This window comes from Leptomonas pyrrhocoris (assembly GCF_001293395.1).
Source record: "Leptomonas pyrrhocoris isolate H10 chromosome Unknown, whole genome shotgun sequence".
Classification (NCBI taxonomy): Eukaryota; Euglenozoa; class Kinetoplastea; order Trypanosomatida; family Trypanosomatidae; genus Leptomonas; species Leptomonas pyrrhocoris.
This window is the reverse complement of record NW_015438379.1, coordinates 307,132-318,300: the sequence shown is the minus strand read 5'-3', so window position 1 is coordinate 318,300 and position 11,169 is coordinate 307,132. Positions and strand designations below refer to the sequence as shown.

The 11,169-nt window shown below is 61.7% G+C and overlaps 4 protein-coding genes across 9 annotated transcripts; all 4 read right to left on the bottom strand.

The window, feature by feature from the left end:
* ABB37_08308 (putative alcohol dehydrogenase) lies at positions 1–1,218 on the bottom strand (the record flags this gene model as incomplete). 4 transcript variants are annotated; one of them, XM_015807266.1, is made up of 1 exon in its annotated part: positions 1–1,218. In XM_015807266.1, a coding segment is annotated over exon 1 (1,079 nt), but the record flags the coding sequence as incomplete, so codon positions are not given. The 4 variants fall into 4 exon arrangements, with proteins under 4 accessions (XP_015654215.1, XP_015654216.1, XP_015654217.1 ...); XM_015807267.1 differs by having other exon boundaries at positions 1–1,217; XM_015807268.1 differs by having other exon boundaries at positions 1–1,181.
* Positions 1,219–1,728: 510 nt separating this feature from the next.
* On the bottom strand, positions 1,729–3,708 carry ABB37_08307 (hypothetical protein; the record flags this gene model as incomplete). Its single annotated transcript, XM_015807265.1, has 1 exon — positions 1,729–3,708. The coding sequence occupies one exon, from the start codon at positions 3,706–3,708 to the stop codon at positions 1,729–1,731; it is 1,980 nt and encodes a 659-aa protein (XP_015654214.1).
* Positions 3,709–4,371: 663 nt separating this feature from the next.
* Positions 4,372–6,585, bottom strand: ABB37_08306 (hypothetical protein; the record flags this gene model as incomplete). Its single annotated transcript, XM_015807264.1, has 1 exon — positions 4,372–6,585. The coding sequence occupies one exon, from the start codon at positions 6,583–6,585 to the stop codon at positions 4,372–4,374; it is 2,214 nt and encodes a 737-aa protein (XP_015654213.1).
* Positions 6,586–7,448: 863 nt separating this feature from the next.
* On the bottom strand, positions 7,449–11,169 carry ABB37_08305 (hypothetical protein; the record flags this gene model as incomplete). 3 transcript variants are annotated; one of them, XM_015807261.1, is made up of 1 exon in its annotated part: positions 7,449–11,169. In XM_015807261.1, the coding sequence occupies exon 1, from the start codon at positions 10,863–10,865 to the stop codon at positions 7,449–7,451; it is 3,417 nt and encodes a 1,138-aa protein (XP_015654210.1). In that variant the 5' UTR covers positions 10,866–11,169. The 3 variants fall into 3 exon arrangements, with proteins under 3 accessions (XP_015654210.1, XP_015654211.1, XP_015654212.1); XM_015807262.1 differs by having other exon boundaries at positions 7,449–10,944; XM_015807263.1 differs by having other exon boundaries at positions 7,449–10,941.

Below are 11,169 nucleotides of genomic sequence, written 5' to 3'. Positions count from 1 at the left end.
AGGTCCTCCTCCTTCGCGCCCATCTGCTTGAAGCCGGCGGGAATCTCCACCGCCACGGCCAGCTCACGAATCGCCGCGATGGCGGCATCGGCCGCAGCGGCATCGGTGCGACCGAGGTTGTTCAAACCCAGGGCCTCGCCAACATCGCGCAGGCGGTGCGCCGCGACCGTCTTGTTGTAGTCCTGCACGTTCGGCAGTAAGATCGCGTTGCACACACCGTGGGGGAAGTTGTAGACGGCACCCATCTGATGCGCCATGGCGTGCACGTAGCCCAGGCCGGCGCTGTTGAAGGCCATGCCGGCGAGGAACTCCGCGTAGCTCATGCCCTCGCGGGCCTCGACGTCGTCACCGTGGTGAGTCGCGCGGACGAGGTGCTTCTTGATGAGCCGAATCGCCTGCAGGCCGCAGGCGTCGGTGACCAGCGAGTTGGCCACCGAGACGTAGGCCTCCACGGCGTGCGTCAGGGCGTCCATGCCGGTCGCAGCAGTCAGCGCCTTCGGCATCTTCATCATCAAGTCCGAGTCGTTCACCGCCACGAGCGGCGTGCACATGTCGGTGGCGATCACCATCTTCACGTGGCGCTTCTCGTCAGTGATAATCGTGAAGCGGGTCAGCTCACTCGCGGTTCCGGCCGTCGTGTTCACCGCGATGAGGGGGAATTGCATCTTCGCCGCCTTGTCCACGCCCTCGAGGTCCTCGATCTTGCCGCCGTTCGTCTTCACCAGGGCGATAGCCTTCGCCGCGTCCTGCGGAGAGCCGCCGCCGAGCGAGATGATAGAGTCGCACTTGTTGTCGTTCAGCATCTTCAGTCCGTGGTTCACGTTCGTCACCGTGGGGTTCGGCTGCACGTCATCGAAGATGGACATCTGCGTAATGCCGGTCTCCTTCTTCAGCGTCGCCACGACTTGGTCCAGCAGGCCGGAGGTGCGGATGCCCTTGTCTGTCACGAGGAGGGGGTTCTTGAATTGGAGGGACTGCAGCTTCGGTCCCGCCGCCTTCAGGGCACCGGCGCCGACGAAGTTCACGTTCGGCAGGTAGAAGGCGGAGGCCGCGGCGCAGACGCGAGAAGCGTGCATCATCTTTTTTTGGGGGGTTGTTGTTGTTGTTTTAAATGTTAGGTGTGAGACAGTGAAGGAGTTATTCCCGGCCGTAACAACAGAAGAGGTAGCGGGCGGAGAGCTAGTGTTTAGTAAAAGGCGAAGAAGAAGAAGAAACCTGTGGATCGTCGGTGCGTTGAAGGGCGGCGTTAGGCATTAAAATACACAAGCAGAAATAGAATTAAATGAAAGAAAGAGATCGAGGGATGAAAGGAGGGAATGAGTCGCAGTACGGGGGGGGGAGGGTGGGGAGGTGTCGAAGGTACGGAGAGTTCGTCCTGTGCCACGGTCATGAAGATGGCACTTCTTTTTGCTTGTTTGTTTGCTGACGAGTCGCATACAGTCCTTCTTAAAACTGCAGTCGTCAAGCGCAAAGACTTCTTCATATTCGAACTAGTACGATGTTTGTTGCCTCGCTGATGCGAAACGCGCGAGAAGAGAGTTGTTTATCATGTGCCGCTTAGATTTCGTTGATGTTGGCAGTAGCGCAGAGCAGCAGCAGTAGTAGTGGTGGTATTAGTACTAGTCGATACTGCGTGAAGGCCCATTCCCCGGTGGGCGATGGCTCGACTCGCTGAACGTCGTGACTTCCATTCCCCCGGTTCCCCGGGGGGGAGGGGGGCGGGAGGCATCACGGTGCCAAAAATGCGGCCATCTGCTTCTCACAGTACTGAATGATGACCTCCACGCACGACAGCGCAAACCGCCGGGCGGTGCGGGGGTAACGCGACTCTGGGGCGTTGAAGACAACGCAGTTCGCCGCGATGTGCCACACGCTGCGCTCCAGCTCGGCGATGGTCAAGATGCGGCGCTCGTTGCTTAAGTTCCAATTCAGAAACTCCGGTGCAGCTGCGCCGGCAATGCCGCTGCCACTCCTGTTGGGACTACGCGTATCGCTCGCACGGCCCGCCTCCTCTGTGGCTAGTCCGTGTCCGCTGCCTGCCAACGTCGCCGTCCGCGTCCCCTCTGCACCGTGCTCATGGTGCGAGGTGGTGGTGGTGGTCGTCGTCGTCGTCGTGCTGATCGTGGCGGCTCGTGCGTACTGTCGGTGGCTCTCCGTGATGTAGCGGCGGACCTCCGCCAGGCTCAGTGGGGCTCGCACGATACTGTGGTACGGCGCAGAGCGCACCCCGGCAAACTCCATGATGGTCGCCGCGTGGACCGGGTTGAGGAAGTCGTCGGCGCCGTCCACTAGAAAGAACCGCTCCAGCAACGACGAGAAGTCCTCGAGGGGTAGTGGGGTGTGGAAGCGCAGCGTCTGCAGCTGGGTGCGGGCTTGTGTGGTTGGTAAGGAACACCACAGCGTGTACCACGGGGCGTCCAACGGGTCTGGCGCGACACTGGACAGTCCAGGCGCCACCGACGGAGCCGCCTGCGCGGGGACTGGGAAGGGAGAGGAGGTGCTGCTGCTGCTGCCGGTGGGTCTTTCCCCTCCGCGCACGCCGCCGGCCGCTGTTGTGGCAGGAGTGGAGAAGGAGATCGGAGGCATGCCCGTCAGACTATTCGCTGCGACGTTCACCGCGGTGGCGGCGGTTGCTCTTGCTCCTCCGCTGCCGCCGCCGCCTCTCGCCAGGGGCAGGGGTGCGTTGGAAGACGACGGTAAAACAGGCGAGGAGAGGACAGCGTCGAGGTGTCCGCCCACCGCCGTCCCGCCTCCACGGCTCAGCCTCGGCGGTGACCGGCGGAGGGCAGACCCGTTCGACGACGACGACGGCGGCGCCGCTGCAGCGGTGGCGGAGACAAACGACGCAGGCAGTGGAGAGTCGCTGGACGGCCCACGGTCCTCCATCTGTCGTTGCGCGTGTTGGCTGGCAAACGACGTTGGCGCGCGTGAGGAAGGTGCGGATGAAGCCGCGGTGCCAGATGAGGAAGGGTCGTAGGTGATACCGGCGGTGATGGGGGCTTGCGACCCATGTGTGCCTACCGTGTCACGGCGCAGTGCAGAAGGCCACACTCCATCCACCGGCGTAAAGGCAGAAGATAAGGGCGATGAACCGGTTGCAACGGGTACGCCAGACGCAGCTGCCGTCGTCGTCGTTGTTGATGCGACAGACACAGCAGCAGCAGCAGCAGCCCGCTCCTCTTCCTCTTGCGCATACGACACCAACAGGCTAGCGTGTTTCTTGGAAAACGAAGCCTGCATCGCGGCGGCACTGCTGTGAAATTGATCCTCAAAGATGCGGTGCACAACGACGTGGCGCACGTCGAGGTCCGTGCACAGCTGCCGGGTCAGCACGTAGACGTGAGCGGCCAGCAGTACCCAACTCACGTCGCCCCACCTTCGAAACTCGTCTTCCACCGACGACGTCGCCGGCGTGCGCTCCGTCGTAGCGGCGGGTAGCTGTGACGCGGAGGAGGACGAAGGTGTGGCCCTGTCGCCCTCCACGCTCGCAACGGTCTTGCTCTTCGCAGTCTGCACACCGGCGGTGCTCTCACTTGCGAAAGCACTGCTGCTGTTGAAGGAACGGATCTTCTGAGCGGTAGGGAGATCAGAAGACTGGTCGTGCCTCTGCGCGGTAAAGAGCGTGTACCAGAGCAGCCCAACCGCTTCGTTGAAGGCGATGTCGCCCGCCGCGCTGGGCGTCTCCTCTGCGCCTTCACCCTCCGCCATCTCCGCCTACGAAACGAGAGAGCGAGAGAGAGAGAGGGGGGAAGAGAGAGAAAGAGCGCAGATAAGAATAGAGACGGAGAAGGATTTATTATCGCTGTGCCTCTCTATGAAGACGATAGAAAAGCACACAAGAAGAACTGGTGAGCAGACAAGCTGCACTTGCAGGGAGGAGGAGGAGGAGGAGAGTGAGTGGGGGTAAGAGAGAGAGAGAGAGAGGCTGTGCGGGAGTCGATCCTGCTGCCTCGGAGCCCAGCTGCTGGATTCCGGCGTGGATCGGGACGGCGTCGTGCAACTACGGCTTCGGCGCGCAAAAGGCATCAAGAGTAAATCGAAAATAAAATACTACTGCAGGTATTGCACGTGAAACGCACTATTAAGCTGAAAGCATTAGGAGTGAATTAATCAAGTCGAAAGTCCCAAAGCAACCACAGGAGAGGAGCTCAACCATGCCGTGATCCCTCTTACTATCCCTCCCTCTGCTGTTGGTTAGGCTGCGCACAAGACGTCCTTCTAAAAATATGCATTACACGAAATCATTATGTTATACACCTTCGCATCCGCCTTCTCCCTCCTTTCTCGCATGCCGGATACAGCTCTTCCCACCATCCACGCATAACACCACACCACCGCAACGTTCGCTTCTACCGGTTAAGCGTCCTCCCTCTACGCGCGGAAGACTTCGCGCTTCTGCTTCTTCTTCATCGACAGCGGATTCTGCCCTCTCTGATGCGGGCGCTTTCGACCTGCGCCTCGTGGGCGGCCCTCCGCTGACTTCGCCGTTTCAAGTTTTCCTGCGGTTGGGGTTTGCTGCGGCAACGCACCCGTCACCGGCGGCAGCGGCAGGTGCGTTGCCGTGCCAAGGTGCTTCATAAAGGCGACATCCGCGCGTGACAGCTGCGGCGCTGCGGACACCACCGTCGGGGTTGAAGACGGTGCCGCTGCGGACGATGTCGGTGGCCGGTGGTGGTGCTGCTGCGGATGCGGATGCGGACGCAGATGCGGTTGTTGGCGCTGGTCCTGTCTTGAGTGAGAAGACACCCGCCTCGATGCAGCAGCGCGCTTGCTCGTTGTAGCAAAACCACTGTCAGCACCACCACCACCACGGACGTCACCGCCGTCATCGCCGCCGCCGGCCTCGTAGTGGTAGGCGGTGCCGCGCTGCTCAAGCCAGAGGGCGTCGGGGTTGGTGGTCAGCCGCAGCAGCGCCGTGGCAGGCGCGAGGCGCCGGCGTACGTCGTGGCTCTGCGTCGCCACGCAGAAGGACCGCGGGAGGTAAGGCTTCGAGGGCACCGCAGCCCCGACGGGCTCTGCTTCGTGAGCACTACTGCTGCTACTGTTCCGCCCGTCCTGCTGCTGCCGCTGCTGCTGTTGCCGTTGTTGTGGCGGTGCGTTGCACTCATCGCCTTCGGTGGTCTCCGTCTCTGGACGATTTCGCTTGCTCTTGCGGAGTCGCTTCAGGGCGTGGTGGCCCAAGGCGCTGGTCGAGTCCGTGAAACGAGGCATCGGGCACAAGCGCACGTGTGCGGAGCGGTAGCCCTCGCCTTCGCCGAGAGAGGACGGAGCTGCACCGTGCGCGAGGCAGAATTCGTTAAACGACATAAAATCCGCCAGAGCTTTCGCTTCGTTGCGCTGTTGATCAAGTGGATGTTGCTGCCGCTGCTGCTGCTGCTGCTGCAGTGGAGTACGCGCACCAGCCCGCTCGTCCTTCACCGCTTTCTCCTTCACTACCATTCCATCTCCCACGGCGTCACGTTCGTCGCCGCGCGGATCCTGTAAAAGGTGAAGCCGACTCAGCAGCGCGTTCACCACCAACGCGGGGATTTCTTGGAAGGTCAACGGAGCAACAGAAGCAGCAGCAGCGGCGCCAGCTGCACTACCCGGCCCACCAGGTCGGCCGTGCGCCTGTCCTGTCGAGCCCGCATACGCATCGCCGCCACTGCCACGACTGTGGTGGTGACGCACGTCGTCATCGCGGCGTAGGCCTAACTCACCGAAGGAGGCAGCCAGCCAGCGCTCCGTCGCGTTCAGCCGGTGATGTCGCACAGAGTCCGCTGCGTCATCTCTGGTGTTGCTCCACCTTCGTTGTTGCTGCTGCTGTTCATCGTCACGTGCGTTAGCCGAATCTTTTTTTACTTGTGCCACCGCTTCTGCGGACGAAACTGCTGCTGTTGCTGTTGCCGACGATGACGTGGTCGTGGTGAAGGCTGTCTCCCGCATGCGATGAAGGGCCGCGACGGTCTCTGGCAGGCAGTGATAGAGGAAAGGCACCGGCTTACTATCGCTGCTCTTACAGCCGTTGTTGCCTCTGTTTGTGAAAGAGTCCAGGGCGGAAGCTCTCGTGGCTGCCTCGTCGCTCTTGCCGGTCCCGTCACCGCCGTTTACCTGAAAAGCTTCCCGCATCAGCGCGTTTAAGAACTCGAAGGGCGAGGTGGACGGCAGCTGCACCGGCAGGCGCGCGATGATCGTGGCAGCCGCCACCGTCGTCGTCGACGCAGAGGGCACACGCGACCGCGCTGCCTTCCCTGTGCGGGCACTCCTTTCCTGTTGCGCGCCTTCGTCAGGCTTCTTAACCTCGGGATGAGTATCCGCGCCGTTCCCCTGCTCCGCGCGCGGTGTCTGCGACGACGACCGATGCGGCTGCGGCGAAGTTGCGGCGGCAGCGGCGGCGGCCTTACGCAGTTGTCGCTTCCGTGACTCCTTCCACGCGGGCGGCGCGTGCGCCTGCCAGTAGGAAAGAAGAACGGCGCGGAGGAACGAGGCGTCGCACAGCACGGCGTAGCGGCGATCGCCCGACGACGGCGTGCGTAGCTGATGGGAAGCGGAGAGGATGCGAAGGCACCGCTTGTTTGCGTGGGCGCGTAGAACCCTGCGCTTCATATCGTATTCGGGAATCTTAAAAACAGAAAATGATAATAATAATAACAGTAATGATGATACAGCAGAAGAGGAGACAGATGACGAAGAGTGAAATGATGATGAACTACGGTGATCACCACAAAGTACCCTTTACAGCCTACATCCACCGAGTGAAAGGCATCGCGGCGGAAGAAGAAGAGCGCACCTGGATACACATGCGTAAAAATATACATGTCTTTGGTGGTGCAGCCCTGTCCCCTCCCCCCCCCCCCCGACCACACCCAACGTGCGTGCACACCACCTTGGAGAAAAGAAAACGAAAAGAACGGAGGTGTCTCCATCGACTCCCCCCTTTCGCTATCGATTGCGCACAGAAGCAGCAGCAGCAGTGCCTGCATGCGCCTTCACCTTCTCTTTTCGATTTCTATTCATCACCCACATTCGAGAGCAACACAGAAGAAAAGGTACAATAACGTTTCATTCCCGCCGTCTTCACGCGCATATCCATATTTGAACCATCGAGACCGATAAATACGCAAAGCCCGAGAACAAATAAATAACAGCAAAGAGGAAAAGAAAGGCGTGTCGCAGCTGAAGCAAATCTAAAGAAAATGTATATAAATATAAATAAGAAAAGTGCCGCACAGCGCGGCGGCTTCTACTTTACCGGTCCCTCCACGCACCAAAGGAAGAGCAGCAGAGCACCTCCCCTCCGTCCGCTTCTTCTCGCTCAGAGCAATGAGACCGTTAGTCCTCTTCTTCTCCTCCTTTCACCGCCACCACGCACTTCTGGACCGAATAAGCAAAGAAAAGAGGGAAAAAAAAGCAGTAATAGAGATGCAGCAGAGCGTCGCATCAGCGTCGTAGGGTCAACCGCCACAGCGCTACTCGTGGCGTGCCCTCTTCCGCTGGCGTTCTGCCAATCCGTCGTCTTCCTCCTCCTCCACCACCGCCTCCTCCTCCTCCTCGACGTCGCTGTCGCTAAACTGCATCACACGACGACCCACCGCCACCAAGAAGGCGCGCAGGCCACCACGGAAGCCGTCCTCGCTGCACAGCCCATAACGTCTACGCTCGGGCTGTCGATCACAGTGCGGTTGGTGCACTGCATCGCTCTCGTCACCGCTGTCATCGCTGCTGTCGACGCCGGCGTGTTCTACGGCGCAATCCACAAGTGCACCCTGCGCAGCGTCAGCGGTGGAGGAGGAAGCGGCGGAGGGGCGGATGGCCGGCGTGGTGCTCGCGCGCTTATCGGTGGCAGTTGGCGTGCTCTCCGAGACTCGTGTTGTCGTGTCGAGGTCAACGCTCCCCTTTGCCTCTTTACTGACTTCCACGTCTTCGTCCTCGTCTCGTGAACGACGACGGCCTCCCGCCAAGTGGTGCGCTGTCTCGTTGTTCAGCGTTGGCGCCTGCACCATGTTTTCCCTCTCGCCACCCGCCGCTTCATTGGCCGCCGGCGCCGCGGGAGGATGGCTTGTCATGCGAATGACGGTGACGTCTGCTGGGACTTCGAGGTCGGCGGACGCCGCCATACTTGTATTCTTTCCATGCTGCTGCCGCTCCTCCGATGCCGCCTGCTGCCGCTTCAAGAGTGTCTCCAGCATGCCGATAAATTCCGCCGAGGCACGCGGAAGGTCACGCGTATCCGGCTGGGGTGGCTGCGTCGAGCGTCGCGCACGTTCCTGCGTAAGAGAGACGGTGGAGCGGTGCCGCAGCTCCTCCTCTTCCGCCTGTGGAGTTCCAAACCTGTCGCTGAGTGCCTCCGCTGTCACTCCATCTTCGTTTCCATGTGTCTCGTGCTGCCCCTTCGCCCTTTCCTCTTCCGCAACATCGGGCCACTCTTGCGAAGTGCGTTGCCTCGCCGCCGCCTCCGCCGCTGCCGCCTCTTCCGCTTGCTCAAGCCGTTGCCTCAACACCTCCAACAACTGCGTGCGGAAGCGCTCGCACGTGTGCAGAGCCGCGTCCATCGGCAGCTTCACCCGCGTATGCAGCGCCTGATGGGCCGCGTGCACCTCCTCCGCGTACCCGTCCAACTGCGCGGCGTACTGCTGCACCGCCTGCCAGCGTCGACGCAGATCATCCCCGGCGGGGTCGTAGGCGTCCAAGCCGTGCAGCTCCCACTGCAGCTGTTCCGCTTCCGCGCCGCGACGTGCCCGCAGCTGCGTCAGTCGTGTGAGCATCTGCGAGAGGAAGTCGACGCAGGTTTCATACAGCTGCACCAAGGCGTAGCGGGCCGGCGTGGCGATCACGCAGACGGTGACAGGGTTCACAGAGGTCGAGGCTGCTGCGGATGCCGGTGCCGATCCTGCCGCCGCCGCCTCGCGGGAAAAGGTGCTGCTGGTGGAGGAGCGGCGTGTCGTGCCGTTCTGGGCAAGTCCGGCCGCTGCTGACCGCACCGCAGCGGGGAGAGAACTGTTGTTAGATCCGTTTGCGCTGCCACTGTTGCTGCTGACGTGGCTGTCGCCCGACAAGCGTTGCGGCGTCGCGGCGGCATCGGCATCGTTAGCGCCGCGAGAGAGGAGCGGCAGCGGCGGGGCGGTGGGGGTCACAAAAACGGGCACCCGCACCCGCAGCAGGAAGGAGTCCCGCCGGTGGGAACTGCGGCCGCTGTCGCTGTCACCGTCCGCAGATGCGACGGACGAAGCCGGCGACGACTCCCGCGATGAGAAGTCATTGGCAGTGCCGTCCACCGCCCCGTCTTTGTTGTTGTCGGAGTTGCTGGGCTCGCCCTCCGCCGTTCCGCTCGCGCGGCTTTGACTGAGCCTCGTCTTCGCCTCCAACGCTGTGTCCCCCACATGGACGTTCAACGCAGAAGGGGAGAGAGTAGTAGTGGTGGCGGGGAGGGGGGTATCGGGCACACTGCTCCCCTTCAGCACCACCGTGACGGGCTCCATCGTTGTCAGCGACGTGGCCGTGCGCATCGCTGACCAGTCGTGCCGGTCCACCTCCGCCCGCATCCACAGCAGCTCGTCCGTCAGTCGCTCCGCCACGGTCGACGCGCGCTTGCGCAGCTGATCGGCGAGGTCGTGACACACAGCCAGACCCACCCGCACCGCCTCTCTCTCCTGCTGAGTCGGACAGCTCGTGTCGTTTCTAGGCGTGTTATTCCCACGCATGGCGGTGATGGCGGTGGCGATGACGGCCGCTATCGGTGGTCGGCGCTGATGCTGCGACGGCGTGCAGCGGGCTGCGAAGGCCGTCGCACGCTGCTCACGCGCAGCCTCACTTTCCAGCTCCGCCAACCTGTCACACAGCTCCTCCAGCTCCGTGGTGGAGGTCTTCTCCACCATGTAGCGCCGCTGCAGCCCGCGGTGTTCGTCCTCCAGCGTGGACAGGGCTCTGTGGAGCTCCTCCATGGCGGCGGTGCACTGGCGCACGCTTTCCAGGTCCGTCTGCACTCGTTGACTGCCCCCCGCACTCAATGGGGCGGCCGCGTTGCTCTGACCACGCATCGGGTACATCGAAGCAGACAGCTGTGGAGACTCCCCTTGTACGCCACTGTAGACGCCGGACCCGCGCGGGGTACCACGACCACCGTCACCGCCACGCCACCCCGCGGAAGCCCGTTGCTTGTTACCGCTGTCGCTCACCTCCTCCTCCTCCTCCGTCGCAATGGCCGTCGTGGTTGTAGTGTTCAGACGCCATGCACGGAGGTGCTGCGTAATGCACTGCTCCACAGCAGCGACATCACCAAAGTAACCCGCATCCACCTCCAGCTGCGCCTCAGCTGCCGTGAGGTCGTCCGCCAACGCCAGAGCACGCTGGGCGAGTGAGGACGCATCGCTCACTGGAGCAGCAGCAGCCGTCGCCACCGTCATCGTCGCGTTGTCGTCGTTGCCACCAACAACACCACGAAGGCTGCCTCCCTCCTCCGAATAGGGGGACATCTGCGTTCGGACGGGTGTGCGAGGACGTGGGAGAGCAAAGACAGTCCGAGTGGTGCTGCCGCCGTCGCCGCCGGGGCGACAGCCGCGCACGTCCGTCAGCGCAGCTGCAGCAGTAGCAGCAGCGGCCTTCCACGTTTGCCGATTCGAAAAATCGCGTAGTGTGTCAAGTCCCACGCTGCCAGTGAAGGCGGTGCCGCCGCCGTATGCGTTCTCATCGTTTGTCACACTGACAGCGGTGTCTGTACGCCGGTGGTGTTGACGATGATGGCCAACACTACGATGTTTGTCGCCGTCGCCGTGGTCGTGGATGCTGTTGCGGCGGGCGATTGCTGCGGAGGCGGGGGAAAGAAGGAAGGTCTGCTGAGGCAGTTGGATCGGTTTACGGCCCGCAACGACGGGGTGTGAGAAGCTCATTGGGAGTTGCTTGGGAGCGCCTGTGTGTGTGTGTGTGTGTTTGTTTGTGTTTTAAATGTTTGGTAAGTACAACTCTACTGGGGTTTGGTACGTTCAATAAGCCGTGTTCGGCCAAAAAGGAGGGCGAGGAGGAGGGAAGAAGAAGAAATTGCTGCCTTGACCGAAGTCAAGAAGCTCCACAGAAAAGAAAAAAAGAACGATGATGCGCAATACGAAATGTGCGTGTGTGCGGTATTTGCGTAGATTGCTTCCGATGTCCGGGGCGAAAAGGGAGTGGGGTGGCGGACAACCTGCGTGTGCACCT